This window comes from Protopterus annectens, chromosome 4.part0, assembly GCF_019279795.1.
Source record: "Protopterus annectens isolate FY-2018-M chromosome 4.part0, PAN1.0, whole genome shotgun sequence".
In the NCBI taxonomy this organism is placed as follows: Eukaryota; Metazoa; Chordata; order Ceratodontiformes; family Protopteridae; genus Protopterus; species Protopterus annectens.
This window is the reverse complement of record NC_056733.1, coordinates 230,603,607-230,621,846: the sequence shown is the minus strand read 5'-3', so window position 1 is coordinate 230,621,846 and position 18,240 is coordinate 230,603,607. Positions and strand designations below refer to the sequence as shown.

The 18,240-nt window shown below is 41.4% G+C and overlaps 1 protein-coding gene across 1 annotated transcript in view; it reads left to right on the top strand.

Moving 5' to 3' along the window:
• SUPT5H (SPT5 homolog, DSIF elongation factor subunit) overlaps positions 1–18,240 on the top strand; it is a 1,344,557-nt gene that overhangs the window by 1,142,795 nt on the left and 183,522 nt on the right. Inside the window, exon 19 of the mRNA XM_044069729.1 lies at positions 15,050–15,174. Within this exon, the coding sequence (XP_043925664.1) occupies positions 15,050–15,174 (125 nt within the window). The remainder of the gene's footprint in view (positions 1–15,049; positions 15,175–18,240) is intronic.

Here is an 18,240-nt window from a genome sequence, read left to right as displayed (position 1 = left end):
GTTTGTTTATTTTTGAGGTAGTTAGTGAACCATTTTAGAGTTGAGGGGGTGAATACCTAGTTTAGAGAGAAGTAGAGGGTGGGGACTGTATCAAAGGCCTTAGAGAGGTCAAGAAAGACTGAGAATACAATTTTACCTGCATCTAGAGCTCGATTAACTGTATCCATGAAGGCTGTATAAGAGCTGTAGTAGTGCTGTGGCCTGGCCTGAACACATGCTGAGGGCTCAGGCCTTATGAATCCTGTCTGCTGAGGCCAGTACCTATTTAGTGCTTTCCAAGGAGTTGATTCAGAAGGCCTGCCTTCTCACTGCACTCTGGTGTGATTATTCAGTCATAACAGTTTTGAGTTTTTGCTGAAATTTAATGTTTAATGGTCCCAAATTTCAGTACTGTGAATGAAACAGTAAGGCGAGTATAAAGACTAGAATGTTCCCCCTACTTTGAGATAGTTATTTTAGAGTTTTGTGTGGGTTTACAAAAATTGTTTTTAATAACATTGTTCCAAGTTTTGACATTCACTGTGTATTGGCATTTGCTCTTATTTTTGAAGTTGTGGAACTTGAAGTTATGGCCTTCACACTTCTAATAGCCGAGTGGAGGACAGCCACTGTCATCCATTTACACAAAGATGGAGCGTCTACCGATCCGAGAAATTATAGACCCATCAGCCTAACTAGCTTGATCTGCAAGGCCATGGAACGAATTATCATGGACCTCATTAACAGGGACATTGGCAACCTCCAAACACTTGACCCCACACAGTTTGGCTTTGTCAAGGAGAGGTCATGTCTGTTGAATCTGGTCGACTTCTTTGAGACAGTCACCAAAGCCATGGACGAGGGGAAGACAGTGCACACTGCCTACCTTGACCTAGCTAAAGCCTTCGACACTATTCCCCACTAGGGCATAGTAGTTAAACTCTCTCAACTAGGCATCAATCCATAGGTTATCAGATGGGTAGTAAACTGGGTCACTGATGGAACTCATCTAATGAAAATAGGGGAAGCCACCTCAAGCAGTCGACCTATAATGAGCGGTGTACCCCAGAGATTGGTCTTAGGGCCTCTGTTATTAGAGATATACTTTCCAGAGGTGTGGGGCAAAATGAGGGGACTATGGCTGACCAAGTTTACAGATGACTGCAAGCTGGGCATAGTCATCAATTCCCCAAGTGATGCAGGCGTTCTCCAAGAGGGTCTCACCAAAACAAATAACTGGTGCCAGAAACATGGCTTCACGCTAAATGCTAAAAAATGCATCATCATCCCCTTTGGGGATAACAACATCCTCACATGTTATCACATTGATAGCAGTGTCTTAAGTACACAGTCAGTAGTGAGGGATTTGGGCACCCAGGTTGATAGCAACCTGACTTTTGACCACCATGTTACTTCCGTTGTACGAAAAGCTTTCTACATGTCCCACTTCATAGGTAAGGGTATCTCATCCAGGGACAAAGAGGTCATAACATCCGTGTATTCTTCCCTTATAATACCAATTATTGAGTACAATGCCCCTTTCAGCAGGTACCTCGCAAAGCACATGCAGCATCTGGAAAGACCACAGATTTCCTCACCAGGAGAATCCAGGGCCTCAAACATCTATCCTACACAGATAAGCTAAAAACCCTATCCCTGTACTTAGTTTCATACAGACTCCTCATCAGGGGTTACTTCTGTTTGGCGTGTAAAGCAATTTCAGACCCTGCCTTGATGGGACTGCTGCATATCTGTAAGTCAAGCTCCACTCGAGCAACCGATACGCGCGACCTCAGCCTGGTCTGTGATATCAATAAGATTTGTTGACGGAACAGATTTGTGTCCCAGAGACTTCCCCATCTGTGGAATAGACTCCCTCTCCACATCAAGCAGAGTAGCTCATTATCCCTTTTTAAATGCAGCCTGGATAACTGGATGGGAAACAGCAAATACAACCCTGGGATTCCACCTGTGTCCCTGCTGACTTTAAACATGGGCTAAACTCTTGGTTTGGCTTATAACAGCCTCAAAGCCAATAGCCTAGTAAATTCCTATGATCCTATAATAGGGGAAGCAGGTTTGATGGCTGAACAAGTACACACCAAGTTCTATTTCACAAAAAAGTAATGCAGTTTTAGGGATAGGATTCAGCTCAAAACCATTTTTCCGCAGCAATCGATTGTGGAGTTTTCTGACAGCCTGCTATTTCTGCCTTGGTCTTTAACATTTTCTTTCTGGAGTGTAACCTTATGTCACACTTTGTGTGTGTGTTGGTGGGGAGACAGAGACAGATGTCTACTTCTCACTTGGTGTGGCTTTCTCAAATCAGGTTATTTAGAAGGCAGACTCATAACCTTGTATTGATCATGACCTTACACTTGTTCCTTTCATTTGGGTTACAAGGTTCTGACCTGAATCAAGGAAGAGGATAGAAATTTTATGTTGGTGTTCTCTCTTCCCCCAGTTAGCTTTTATTGTTGGCATTGTTGCTTATGGCCCTTAAGGATTCATTTCTTTGAGGCACATTTCCAGTCTTTCTGGATTCCTTCTCAAGAGCTTGTGGTTTCATCAACAGCCAGAATTTATAGACTGATAAATATGGTTTCATACATGAGAATAAAACAACTAAACAACATAAAGCAATAAATAAAACTGAGATCAGCCAACGTGCTATGCCACGGAAAAAAATGAAAAACAGACTAGCGCTTTTGTCCTGACCACTCGCAAGAGATGGTGAATTTTTATTGTAATTTATGCATTCTGTGTTTCATTTTTAATTGGTTATTATACATGCAAACTCGTCTTTTAGCTTTCACTTGCTTATTACTGCTGTACAGGCACTTTGTGTGTCAGTGGGTTCCGTTCAGAAGCTCAAAACACTGAAATCTTGAATTTCAGTATTTCGAGCCCAAGAAGCCGAATCTACATAATAGCGAAAGTTTTTCAATTTCGCACTTTTAAAAAGTTCCGCTATGGTTATTTATTCAGGTAAGTGTGTATGTTAAGGAGTTTGGGTAAGGGCTGTGGTGTATGTCAATGTGGTTTGTTGCTGTGATGTGTGTGCGCAAAGAGAAAGTAGCTTGTGTGGTGGTGTTTTGTGTGTGTTTGTATGTAGTGTGACCTCGGAGTGAGAATATTTAAGTAGGGAGGTGTGGGGGGCACAGCCCATGTAGTAGAGCGATTGTGTGTGTTTGTGTGGCGGATTGTGTGTGTGTGTGTTTGTGTGTAGTGAAATCGCAAAATTCAAAACTTCCGATATTCGAGGTTTTGAATTTCGTGGTTTTTAGTTTTTGTTGTTTTGTGGATTCCACTTCTTGGGCTCGAGATGCTGAAATTCGAGATTTCAGTATTTCGAGCTTCTGAAGTGAATCCGTGTCAATCAGGATATGCAAAATTTTGATACCCGATTGGCCGACAGCTATGTATATATTTTTGTGAATCATGGCAGTTCCTCACTTTGAGAGTGATCAAAACGAAAGCACCAAGTACGTAGTCTGTTTTAAGGTTTTTCAATAAACGAGTAGCATAGTACATTGGTTGGTCCCATTTTGTTTTATTTATTGGTTATGTTGTGTTTTATTCTCAATTATCTTTTTCTGTGGCGGTTTCCCTCTGATTGATTCGTGCACTCAGTGGTATTAGTGTTATGGAGCTGCCTGGTGAATTAAACTTAACTGATACAACAAATTTTGCAGTATGTGCTCCCTCCACAGCAAGAGGTTTGAGAGTTTTGTCCCTGTTCCACAGATGCGCGTCCCTCTAATGTGAATAGCAGTGCGACCCCAGAATTGTATTCAGATACTTTGGAGTTGCGCAGAAGTAGCTGCTAAGCAGTACCATGGCAGCAAACATTGGTTGGTTGAACCTTAACCAGTTACATTCATTACCAGCACATGAAGTTGACTTAAGAGTTTGGCTGTGCCCTCCATGCTTTACTTTTAGTACCAGTCACAGCAACCGTTCCTTGAGGTCGTAGTTAGATATTTTCAAGAGAAATTACTTAAAATAAAGAACCTTCAGCTTGCAAATTTATTTTTACAAGGATGTATTAATTTCATTCGGGTGCTGAAAGGACTTTGTGTCTAGAAATGTCGGATTGGTGTCGAGTACAACTCACCATTCTTCCATGAGCTGGTAAAACTTTTTAATGATACAGGTTTAACCCTTTTGAAGCTGTTAGAGAGGATGAATTTAAAATTAATATTTTAGACAATGAGATTAAAGCCCAGAATGAGGCTTTAAAAACTGATTTACTGTTCTGCACAGTTAAAGAGCAGTACAAACCTATTTTTAATACTGTCAGTAAGACAGTTGATAGTAATAGGGAGCACAAAGCTCACGAATTAGAAGGGGACTGTGCAGATTATGAGTAAGGGAGGGCTTATCCAATCCCAGGTCGACAGCCCATCACGGTTGATTCTAGTAGGAGCAATGTAGACGCTGGGATTTGAGGAGACTGGGGAAGATGAAGGACCATGGTGTTTTTTTTAGACCAACTCCCGATCTGAAGGTTGAAGAGGTTGGCCACTCAACACAAGGAGTTGAACCGTGGACTCAGTGCTGATCTGAAACCCCAATGGCAAGGACAGTTATATGAACTTTTCAGGGCAGGGGCAGGAACAGAAGGAAATAAAATGTATTTGTAATGCTGATTTTGATATTTCAGTTCCTGATTCCTTCAAAGTTTATAATTTGCCTGATGTAATTTCTGATGTTTGCATGTCTGCTTTTAAAAAATGTTTTAACTTCAAAGTTTCAAACCGGATATTGTTGATGCCTTAATTCAGTTGAAATTATTTACTAAAAGTTTGAATCTCAAAGCTTTTTACTTTGACAAAGCACCAACACATTGTGATGAAATTCCTTGTCTCAAGCGAAGTACCCTAATGCCACCCCCTAATACATGGGTTTCTGTTTTTTTTTTTAAAGGTGTGAGGGTCAGTTTAGGAGTATTTTTAAACGGAGAAGGATGTTTCCAGATAATCTGACTCGAAAAGAAAGCATTAATTTGAACACCTTAATATATGACACTGTTATGAGTTATAAAACCTGATGGGGGCAGGGGGTTGTAACTATGAACAGCTTTGATTATTTCATAGGCAGGTGCTAGGCTCTTGGCCCAAGGGCCTAAGCAAGCCTAGCCAACAAGGTTCCCTGGCGTACGCCACCCAAGAAAATTTTCCTGTGCCCTTGTCGATACAGAAGTGATCCCCAGGGTGTATTTCCTATTTTCCATCCACTCATCAAGATTTTTCTTGAAGAGTACTAATGAGGAATTTTGCTTGACATAGATGGGTATCTTGTTCCAGAGTATGGGAAGTCTCTGGGACAAGAATCTATCCCTCCAGCCTGTCCTGTTTATTGTGGTGACAAGATTTGGGTCCCTAGAGCGTGTAGCTCGGAGGGATTGGGATTTCTTTAGGTGTAGCATGTCCAACAGTTCTGGGTTTGACATAGCTTTATATGTTGGGCAGAGATCACCTCAGAGTAGGCGATATGCTACAGAGTAAAGCTGGGGTTTTTTGAGATGGTCAGTGTAGGGCATCTGTTTGAGGCCAGTAATCCTCTTTGAGAGGTACTTCTGTGGCCTTTCCAGCTGCTGCAGATGTCTTGTGAGATGCATTCCAAAAGGGGCGTTGTACTCTATAATGGGTCTAATGAGTGTTGAGTACAGGGGAATAATGACCTCTTTTTTCATGGATGAGAACCCTTTTATGATGTGTGCCATGTAGAAGGATTTCCTGACTACTGTGGTGATGTGATTATCAATGGAGAGACTACTGTCCATCTGGGTCCCAAGGTCTCATCACACATTTGGCGTTAGGTAGACTGCCGCCTGAGTGGTAGATTATGGGTACAGAGTTTTTACCAAAGGGGATGACAGTGCACTTTTTGGCATTGGGCTTGAGGCCATGGCTCTGACACCAGGCATCTGTCTCAGTGAGGCCCTTCTGTAGGATGTCCACATCATTTGGGGACTCGACTATGGCTCCTAGTTTGCAGTCATCTGCGAACTTCATTAGCCAAAGGCATTCTGTGTTAGCCTGTACTTCAGAGAAGTAGATACCAAACAGAAGAGGTCCCAGGACTGAACCCAGTGCGAAAATGTTTCAGCTTTTATCTAATGAAGTACATACAGGAGAATTTTTTTAATGAAATCACTATTGCTTATGCCAAGTTGGATTTTTTACTATTGGATATGGTTATGCAGGGAGAGCTTGATCACGAGTAATGGGAGTACCTAATTGTTGCTAAACCTAAGTTTGCTTCTGTTTTTGGTATTCCCAAAATTCAAAAGTGTGCCTCTGCTTCCCCCCTTAGGCCTATAGTTTCGGCTAAGGTCTCCAAGACAGAACCTGTGGCCAAGTAAATTGATTTTAAGTGTAAAGATGTGTTGGATGTGAAACCATACTTTTTTTAAAAGATTCTTGGCATCTCCTTGAAATTCTAAACAACTTAGTTTGATGATAACATTTTGTTTATTACAGTGGATGTTGTAGACCTTTTTTCTGTTATTCCCCACAATGTTGGAATTTAATGGGTTTTTTTCATTTTTTTTATCTGAGGAATGTTAAGGTCAGAGTAGCAGGTCTGCGACATGACTGTTTTGCACTGATTTTAAAGATCAAATCTCACACTGTTCAACATACTGGTGGGAATGTTGTAGAAAGGAGGAATATTCGTAATTTTGATGTGTCTACCCTCCTGTTTGATGGACTTTGATGGACCCTTGCTAACAAGGGTGTTTCTGAATACTCTAGTTCAGGGAGTTTTTTGGCAAATTATATTCCCTGATGATTTTAAGACCATTTTAGGAGCTGTGCCATTAATTGATTTTATTAAAGGAAAACATTTTAAAACACTTGACACTGGCAGTAGGAAATCAATGTTGCACAGGGTGCCATGAGAAAATTTGAGTTCAGTAAAATATGTAGGTTTATACACAAAGGACCCCACGTCACAGTAAATAGTTTTGCAAGAACCATTCCCTGTCCTGGGCGGTGCAAGTGTAACACCACCCACGATGTTTACCTTGCCACCTGCAACTCCTGCAATATTTTTTATGTGGGGGAAGACTAACAAAAGACTTGGAGAAAGGATCTGTAAACATTTATACGGTATTAGGAAAAAATAAGTGTAGTAATGCCCTGTTTAGGCACAGTATTGGGTGCTCCAATATTAAGACGTTGTTTTTTTTTTTTTTTATTTTTATTATTGAGCTTGTAGTTGTCTCAAATTTTGTGGGTGATCTTGATACACTACTGGAATATAAAGAAATGACCTGGCAACTGAGGCTAAATGCCTCGCTTACTCCAGGAATTAATGATTCTTTATCTTTATTCAGTGTGCTAAAGAAGGTGGCTAATATGGTGTGAAATGTATTTGTGGTTTTTAATGTTATTTAATTGTTTTACTGTCAAACATGGTAAATTTTATTGTAATTTATGTATTCTGTGTTTAGTTTTTAATTTATTGTTATACATGCAAACTTGTTTTAGCCATTACTTGTGCATTACTTCTGTAAGGGCACTTTAATTGATGGACTGAGTCAATCAGGATATGCAAAATTTTGATGTCTGATTGGTTGACAGCTATGTGTATATTTTTGTGAATCATGGCAGTTCTTCACTGTGAAGAAGTCTTGTGAGTAGTCAAGACAAAAACGTAGTCTGTTTTTAATTTTTTTCCAATAAATGAGTGGTGTAGCACGTTGGTTGGTCTCAGTTTTGTTTTATTTAGTGTTTCATATGTCTTGGTTGTTTCGAGAAACCCTTTTAATCTGGTCATTTGTGAAACTGAGTGAAGCAACATTATAATATGGGCCTGAGATTTGTTAAACGCATCAGTGCAACATTTTTTCATTTACTGTGTTATCTTTGAGGTAGCAGGCCTCTGCATTTTCACAGATGAAGTGTACATCATTTAGTTTTGCTTTTTGTAGATTGAAGACTGTTAGACTACCTACTCAGCGACATCTCTTTGAATTCACAGGGCAGGCTACATTGCAGTCTGTCATGTAAAAAGCCAGCTCTGTGGCATAGAAGGATAAAGTCTTGACTGCAACCCAGGTGACCTGGGTTTGATTCTTGTCAGAGGATTCTGAGATACTGACAGGGGAGGATGGATGTGCCGTCCTGAGGAGTGTGTGTATTTATGGTGTGCCTAGCTGTTGATTTCCAGTGGAGGTCAAGGGCATGGGGTTGTCCTAGTGAGCTAGGGCATTAACTGAGGGCAGGATGATAGGATATGCCAGCATGCACACTGCACATCTATCCTGAGATGATGCATGTGCATGCAGGGATGCCGGACTTGCAGCATAAGTAAAAAAACATTCTCCGCAGCAAGTATGGAGCTCTACTGAGGAGGTGCCTGTCTGTTTATCAGTCTTGAATTTAGGTCAGGGAGTGTCTGAGGGAGGTTTCCCAAGTTTGGAAGACCCAGTGAATGAGAGAAGACTCTTAGGGGCAGCAACAGACAGCAGTGGAGGGTAAAGCAATTAAAATTGTGTTGAGGAAGAGCTCTTCCATACTTGTTGTCTTGAGTGGTCATTCTCGCCTTTCTCCCTGCTTCCAGGACATGCTTAATTTTTATTTCTTTGAAAGTAAAGTTTCTAGTGACCATTATTTCTCCCACATGATTTCTAGATAACTTTTTCTAATGCACAAATAGTCTTGCTTTATATTTTACAAGCAGTGAAATTCCCTTTGGAACATATTGACAGATATGATGTTATGGACCTTTCCTGGCTATTCTTTGATTGGGATGTCCATCTTTCCTCTCACACCTCAGCTTTTTTTTTTGTGAAGCTATTCTGGTCAGTATAGACCAGACTTTTGCTGTCTACTGGTCTTACACCATTGTCGTATGCTGCAGTAGACAGCATTATTAACCCCTGGGCCCAACCAGATCTTTTCTCTTACTTACAGTTTTGATCTCAATGCTGATGTTGATGTTCCCAACCTGCTGTAGAAAGATCAAAGCACAGTTGTGACTAACCTTATCCTGTAGTCCTCAGTTCAGATCTCCATGATCAAACTTGGAATTGAGAGGTGTTTTCCCCAGGTTTCCCCACCATATGCAGCAGGGAGTTATCACTTAGGGAAAAGAGGATCCACTTGGTTCTCTACCTCTAGGGCTTTGTAAATCAAGCTCCTGACTTTAGATAGATGAGGTATGATTGGACATCCCAGTAATGGAGTATTGTTGTAAGAAGTGGCACACTAGCCTCCTGTGAGTAGGTAAACTCGTAGTATAGTATCTAACAATTAAATTGGAGTTCAACTTCATCTTATTTGTAGAGTTGCCGCCAATCCCACAAGCCCAGAACAGCTTAACCCTAAAGGTTCTGCAGCCACTTGATCACATACAGTGCCATGGGTGCAGCACCATTTAAGGGAAAGGGATTCTAGTCAAACCACTTATTGTGTTCCCTAAGAAGGGCAGCTCCTAGAAGCTATTCTGAAACTAACTAAATAAAACAAGTCTTTGAAGGTCAAGAAATCAGTGTTCAACCTGGAGATCCCACTCTCAGTAGTTTGGCCTTTTGACCATCTTCATCTTGAAGGCTATCTACTTTCATATCCAAATCCTCAAGGGTCATAAGCATTTTTTTCAAATTCACAGTGGGCAGGAAATGCTTCCAGTAAACCTTTCACATTCAGTGTCCGTCATGTTAAAGATGTTCAGCAGACATCTGTCTGTCCATAGTGTTCACCTGCTTGATAAACATGGGCATGTCACATTTACCCTTGCCGTGCTGACTGTTTCATCTAAGCCCCCTCAGTACAGGATATCTGCATTTCATTTGCTCTGACTGTGACCAGTCTAACCAATTTGTTTTCCTTAGTTTAGCCTCCCAAAATGAATCCTGAAGCCAGAAACTGCCAAAGTTCCTTGGCAGCACACCTTGATTTGAAGGATCAGGTGTTTATGCCCAGGAAAGTTCACAACTCCTGAAGAGCCTTTAAATCCTTTCCTTAGACCTGGCCTAGGAGTAGGAGGCTGTGGCTAGGGGAAATGCTGAGAACATGAGGTCATGTTGTCAGTTTCTATCTTTGTTACCCATGACCAGGCCCAACATGAAGAAGATCCGTTCCTACCTGTGGAGTCTTTAGCAGCTGTATTGCCAACCCTTCAGTCATAGGATGATACTCATCCCAACTTTTAAAAAGGAATTTTCTTGGGTTAGGCAGGTACAGGCCTGTCCTTGCAGTCCTTTGACCCTGCTGTTGGGGAAGCAAGTGCTAACTGTGGATGTTTCAAACATTGCATAGGGGACACATTTAGCACACCTTGAAGTGAGCTAGCCTTGGAACAGGACACTGCTTAGAATGCCCATAAAATGTGAAGTTGTTCATGGCCCTTTTTAAGGTGTCAGGAGAGGTTAACCAGTGAGTGATTAAAGACAACACCACACCAGTGTGATATGTTAATAAAAACTGGGGCATCTACTCTTACCAGCTGTGCAAGCTTTGACCCTTCTGGTCTGAGAGGCAGCCGTACACCTGGCTTTGGTTTGCAAGAAGCTTGCATTCAAGCAGCTCAGAATACTGCAGATAGTCAGAGCAACTTTTTGATTAATGACTAAGTGGAAGGTTTATCCAAAGGTGGTGGTGGCGGCGGTGTCTCATTGGTGCCCCCTCTCCACACTGAGCTGCTGTTCACCACTAAGAAAACTGATCAGCTTCAGAACTTTCCCTCATGTTCCCAAGTCCAACAACCTGAGAAATGGATATATTCAGAGAACGTGGCAGTAGTTTTAGCTATTAGAACCTTCAAGCCTATTTGGCAACCAGGGGTCTTGCATGCCCTGTCAGCACCACTAGAGGGAATACATATGTACCTCTTCTGCAGACTGGTGCTGGAAACATGTTGTGTAGCTTCAGGTTTGACCCTTGGGGCAGCTTACATCCCATCTCAGGAAGGCATGCTGGCAGACCACCTGAGCAGAACAGAAGTAGACCCTTGCAGATGAATGCTGGGCAAGAATGTATTTCTGGATTTAGCCCATAGGTATGATGTGCCAGAAGTAGACCTCTTTGCTTCTCCAGAAAATGGGCAACACAAACAGTTTTGTACTATAACACAGACTGAAGGATCCTTTGTCACTAGATGCCCTATCCACAAGCTGTGCAGGCCCATTTCTGAATTCCTATTCCCCAGTCTCTCTCCTTCTTGAAGGTCAGATAAAGGACAAACCAGAATACTGATTATAGCTCCATTTGGCTAGAGTAGCGCTGTTTCTGTCTCCTGTTGTATATGATGAGAACAAAGCCTGTACTGCTGCCTCAGTCTGCAAACCTATTGATCTAAAATAAGGACTGACATTTTCATCCCAACCTGAAGAACCTGAGGCAGACAGCTTGGATGCAGTAGTTATCATTAACTTAGGTACATGTTTTCATACAATGAGCTTTACTGACTTAACTGGGGACTATGAAGCCAAATACTTGAAGGCTATATCTAGCAAAATAGAAGAACTTCTCTCAGTGCCAGAGGAGAGATCTAGACTAATTCAGACTTTAGTAGCCACAACCACAATCCTGAAATACCTCAGACCTTCAAAGATCAAGTGAAGGTACATTTGACTACTGTTTTATCATGTTTGTGTTGGGAGCCCCTTCTTGGTTCTTTCTTAGCATTAAAATAGTTTTTCAAGGGGATCCTACATTTGTGGCCACCCAAGAAGCAACTTTCTCCATCTTGTTCGCTCCAATATATCCTAGCGAAGTTAATATTGCTACCTGCTGCTGTGTACCCCCTGATACCTAACCTGGAAAACTGCCTTTTTATTCATCAGTGCTGCTGCCAAAAGGAATTCAAAACTTCAAGCCTTTTTATATGCAAGCATCTTTCTCATCTGCCACAAGAATAGTGTAACACTTCACACTCATTCCACATTCATGGCCAAATTGGTAGCCAAGCTGATCTTTAATCTAGCTAGCCACCTTTCTCTCTCTCTCTTTATCCCCCCTCTCCAACAAGGGAATAAGGGTTTTACATTTCAAGATGTACTAAGATTAACAGTGTTTTAACTTGAAAGGACAAAGGAAAATGGGCATCAAGTGAGTTAATCATATCCTTTGCAAAGGACAAGTAAGGGCCTTTGTCTCCAAATAGACCATCTCTAAAATGACTGAGTCTTTGCATTTGCCTCGTACTCCTTCCATGTCAAAACTCTACCAGGGCATGTGAGGACTCACTCTAATAGAACTGCAGAAACCACTGCTGCCTCCCCTAGTGGGGTCAGCACTCAGTCTCTTTTTGGATGCAACCACATGGTCATCTCTCTGCATGTTGTCAAAGCATTGTTGCCATGTCCATCCTGTTGAAGGTGCTACAGTCACCAGCATTTCAAGGTCATCCACCCATTGGTCCATAAGCTTTTAGATTTTTCCAAAGTATAATCACTACTGCAACGGCAAACTATATGATGAGCATAGTGTACTTGTATAAGAAACTTAACATTATTGTAAATATTCTAGCATCTTCACTGTTGCAGTAATAATTCCTTCCCTCTTCCTTTCTTGTGTGTATCCTTGGTTCGGGGGGGGGGGGGGTACGCAGTTTTGTCCATTTGCCTTCACACTCTTCCATTACAAGGCATCTTCATCCTGTGGTTGACCTTGGAGAAGCAACTTTGAAGGCATCTTCTGGTTGGATCACCATACCTGGCAGCATATTCCACCTGCACAATGTGTTCTGGTCTCAGCCATATCCCTGGAGATTGCTAGGGTAAGAAATAGCCAAAGATGGTTCAGGCAGATATTTGTCTTGTACTATAGATGTATTCACAACCAGGTGGAAAGGAGTCTGTCTGACCTGCAGTTGGGCATAGGTGCTGAGATCTGGAAGTCAGGTCAGATGTTGAGCCTTATGACACACAAGTCCCAAATGTTATGGCAACAGGGAATGACTGTACTATATTTGTCTATCATTGCCACTCAGTTGTTGCAGAGCAGACAAAGTAATTGTTTTGTTATGTATGTATTTGTTAACCAGGGTTGAGCACTGACATCAGTGAACTGCTTTTTAGACTTGGACTTAAAACTAGAACTTAGGTAATGAAATGAAATGTACGGTTTCCTACATTTCTATTGAAGCAAAAGCAGTCATTCAGTTAGTGATTGTACAGATTTTGTCGAGTGACCTAATCAGTGACTCCATACAATAGAATATCAAACAAAAATTGAGAAACGTCATGCAGTGTATAAGACTGTACCGCTATAGCATGAGTGGCAGTAAAGCTGAAGTATATAACTTCAACAGCATCCCACCAGCTGCTCATTAGCACACTTTTGTTCACGTTGTCTGTAGTGTGTTAGGTCTGTGGTTTAAGAATGCTGTGGATACTAAATATTATCAGGACATATTACCCACTGCTGCATTCGACATTATGGTCGCTATTTATTTAATTGAAACTTAGTCTCAGTTATGACTTGGTCTCAGTCTGTGTTTGGCTGTTGGGCCACATTTCTCCCTATGTGGGCATGGCGTTTTAATGTAGGACCAGCTCACTAAGGGCCTGCATGCTATTTTTTCAGTAATGTACGCAGTCTGTTATCCCACAGCCAAGTCTTTCAAAATACTCTTTTTTTTTTTTTTTTTTCTCTTTTTTTCTCTTTGATATCATATAGACTCACTGATTAGGACATTCGACGAACTGGGTATGATCACTGTTGCATGACTTCCTTTGCTTTGAAACATAGGAGGCCGAAGTGGAGTGTTTCCAAAATTGATTATAAATATAAAGAATGACAGATGTGTTCAAAGACAAATGAAAACGAGAAAAGAAAAGGAAGGATGAAAGAAAAATTGCAATATTGCGGAAATGAGTGGTGATTTTTGACAGTGAGTTGATGTGGTTGCTTGTAAAGAAGAGATGTAGGGTTGTTTATTGATGCTGCTTGTTATGCTGTACAGATTCCTTATTGTTCCCTATAAATTGCATCATTGCAGGAAATCGTGTGTAAGAATTAGGGGACACACCAATGCTAGTTAGTTGTTGAGAAAACATTCACATGTTGCAGTGTTCTTGTGGTACATGTGTATTTTTTCTTAGATCTTGTATATTCTGCATTTGTATCAGCAGACCTATAAAAATAAATTGCTTGTGCAATTAAAGGCAACAGAAAGCATATTTTTAGCAATCTTCTGGTAATATGCCCCTCCCCCCCACACACACACATTTTTTGTGCTTGGCAGAATTTCATATTCAAAACTTTAGGGTTTTAATAGGAATGTCTGCCAATGTACTTCCAAGTTCCTTTAGCTTTCTACCCTATTCTACTGGTATAAGAAGGGATTCCCATAGTTTTATCAAAAGGACAGAGAAGCTTTGGTCAATGGAAGACAGTTCAATTTGTGAGTTTTGATTCTAGGGCGGTGGTTGGATGTTGGAAGAAGAGATTGTAGTTTGAGTCTCTTGTGAGATGACTTTCCAAATGAGTCAGTGTTTGAGTTTGTAGAGAAAGCCAAGAAGTCAATCTGCGTTGTTTTATTGGTGGTCATTTTGAGTTAAATGGGAGGTGACAATAATGTTCTCATAGGATTGTCCATTGAAATCTCTCCCTTCAAATCTCCACGTTCTCACTATGCCTTTAATTTTATGTTACTTGTTTTCAGTGTCACTGTTACTTGTGTTCTGTATTTCCCACATCTGCTTTTCCTTTGAGTTCTTTTGTATTTTTCCCTTTGAGTGCTTGCACTTTGTCATAATTTGGTAATCATATTCTGTTGCAGTTGACACCATATAGTTGTATAACAGCAGAATGCATAAATTCTTGCTGTAGTAAAAAAGCCAGCTGTACTTCTGAAAATCTTAAGGCACAAGTAGTCCCATAAGTTAAGGATTGTGTATTTATATAAACTCATTAAAGTATGATATAATAAAGTTAGTAAATGTATTTTGATGGTAGTGTATATAGTATTTGTTTTGGTAGCTATATGTATATTTTAAATGTGAAAACTTTTACTGTTCTTTGTGTTATATTTTCTTTATTAGAAGTATTTAATTAAACCATTACTAAAACGTAATTCATTTTATTGGGTTATTCGTCTTGCATTTCAGTGGTGGAAAAAGGCCAGGAACAGGGTCTGCGTATTCTCGCACACCTATGTATGGTTCCCAAACACCTATGTATGGTTCTGGCTCCAGAACACCCATGTATGGGTCACAGACACCAATCCATGATGGTAAGCTTACTTTTTCTTCCAGATTTATCACTTTATTTTCTTGAATCTGCTGTAATTTGCTGTATATGTCTGGGTTTGTTGCATAGATGAATTTTTGCAGGAAAAGCAGCATATCCATGTAAGTATATTTATTCACTGCTGCAATAGTCTTGGCTATATGGGTTTTATGCTGCCAAGAATATAACTGCCAGCCAGGTTCCAAAGTTTCAGGGCACATTCCACCTGCCCAAACTGACAGCTGGTTTATGTTGAGCTGCTTGAAAGACAGTTTGAGCCAAGCTATTCAGAGCTTTCCTGATGCTGAAAAGAGTGATGCTCTATGGATTTCCAAGGATTGAAAGTCAGCTTGCGATTTTCATTTTATGAGCAGAGTAAGTTCCCTTTGCATGAAAACCTCCCACTTTTAAAAATGTATTGTTTAAATTTACTTTCCTGGTTAGGAAAGTGAATTTTCTTATAGGAATGTGTGTGTTAACAGACTGTATCAAACTTAACTGTTGGTGTGCATTTGTTTCCTGTCAGTTTAAAAGTTATTAAAACCAGTTTGTGGATGGCAGTTAGTATTACTGATTTTTACTGTTCTTTTATTGCAGAAAATGACTTTTTGCAACTTTAAAATTTTACTGTTGTATGGTGCTTGTTCTCAGGAAAGAGGGATTATTTTCATCTTGAACACGGAATAAACTTCCTGTTCCCATGGTCGGTCTTTCTTCCAGCCACTAAAAAAAAAAAAAAAAAAAAAATAAGGAAACTGTTTTTGCCACCACAGCAGACTAGCAGGTTGCCTCAGCCGCATAGGGGCAACCATTCTGTGGCCAGACCAGTCATCTTTTAGCCCGAACCCCTCTGATGTAAAACCTTTAACCATTATGGACTTAGGGCTAGCCACATCCTCCATAGCTGTTGGGGGTCTCCTTAATTGGCAAGGGAGAGCCACTGTTGTTGGTCCAGGGAGAAGGGGATAATCGGCCCTGTTTAATCAGAATGTTGTGCCTGTCCCTGGGGGAAGCTGTTGCTGCCAATAATAACCATATTGGCCCTATTTTCCCTGTCAAAATGAGACAGAAAACTAAACATGTGCCTGATCCTGCTCAAATTTCTCTGGACAAGAGTAGTTTTAGGGCTGATTCAGAATCTAATTCTGGCTATTGATCCTTATAGGGTGGTTTCTGGTAAAATAAAAAGGATCCTTCTCTTCCTGATCAAGATTCTGAATCTGAACTGGAAGTTGAAAGGATGCAAGGGTTTCTCCTATTTCTGATTTGTATTCAGAGGGAGCGGACTATATCCAATTCTGTGTGTGTTTCTTTCTCTGAAACGCTTTCCTGAATGAGCCACTGTTTTCAGCAGGAAAACACGGAGTGTTCTCACTCCTTCAGAAAATATGAGCCATTAAAACTGGAATTTCCAGGACCATTCCCCATCCATCCTGTGCTGTCAGCACTGGAGGATGTGCGTGTCACTGCTGCAGTTTTTCTGATGATTAGCGATAGATTTGTATAAAGTTCCTCAGTCTGTTTTTATACACACATCCCAAACCTGACCCAGCAGCTATAGCTTTAGTTAATCCTACTGCGGGTCTAAGTGCTTGTGTGCTTCGTTGTCTATCGCCCTTATTTTGCTGTTTGTTGTTGTGGCCGTCATTTTCCCTTTCAGGTCTACTAATTCCCCTTTTCGTTAGTCCCTAATGAATCCATTTCAGTTAGAAGATTTGGTTTCTGCCCCTTCATTTCAGCCCGTTTGAGTTAGAGGGTTCTCCCCTTTTTTTAATCCCCTTTTTCCCAAGGAGTTCGCCATTTAAGTTAGAGGCATTTCCTCAGTCTGAAGAGCTGTCATTTAACTTAGAGACTCTCCTTCCGTTCCTCCCGTTTTCTTATTTTAAAAAAAAAAATTGCCTTCTCTGTCTGTTTGGGCCGTTTTCTTAAATAGTTAGTGTTGTTGGCTGTTGTATGGTCATCCTTTTGCCGTCAGACTTGTCCAAGGAGTCGTCAAAAAATCCAAGCCTTCCAGATTCAAAAAATATAATTCCTGCATGCAGAAGATGTCATTGACCGATGGTCATACTAGTTGCGTATACTGCCTGGGAACCGTTCACCTGCAGGACTCTTGTTCCATTTGTCATGGATTTAGCTCTAGGGTCCTGTAGGAGCATAGAAATAAGTTAATTCTGAGAGGGTTACTTAAAGGACCTTTTGAGGCATCTGTGGAAGGGAATCAAGTGGGTAAATCTGATAAGCCCTCCAAGAAACCATCTTTGTTGGCTCCGATCTCGAAACCATTGAAGGGACAAGACAAACAATTAAGTTCATCTGATCCAACAAGACACAATCTCCTTCGGTTCCTCTGTTATCTTCGGAGCTGATCAGGAGCCAAAAAACCGGTCTCCCTCCTTGGAGCCAGTGTGTTCCGTACTGCAGTCTCCACTGCTCCAGTCTGTGACAGGTAGTCATTTTTCGGCCACCCATTCCTTTTGATCATGCAGGAGCCTTTTGGATGATGTGGAGAGGGTAGTGAAGAGGTTAATTAGGACACCGCTCTTGGCAAAAATTTTATTGAGCCCAGCCCATATGGACATGGAGCTGACTACCCAACCTACTTTGTTGTCGATTCCTCCTTCGACTCTCCTGAGTTTGGAGCCGGAGTGCATGGAAGTCATTGTGGTGGAGCCGTTGGATCCGAAAACCACTGGTCTCTCGGTTCCCAACATCTGCTGCCATCTTGTTGATACCACCTTCTATCGAGGGATCTGGTGAGTTTGGTGCCTGCATCAGCCTCGGAGCCATCGCTCTTGGTGCGGGGGACATCTCCAGGCTCTTAAGAGCCAGAGACTCTCTCGGGCCAGTATCATGGTGCCTTCAAGGTGATGAAGAATGTGCTGTCCTCCCAGACCGCTCCACCCTCTGCTTCCGCTGCTCCATCCCCTTTGTGGCCAGTGTCTACCTCCACACCACCCCTTCATCCAAAGTGTAGGGAACCAATGCCCCAGGACGCCCCATCAGGCGACCTCCCCCTTCCAGAACCTCCCCAGAGTACTCCTCTGAAGAGGTCCCTTGGAAGAGGACTTGT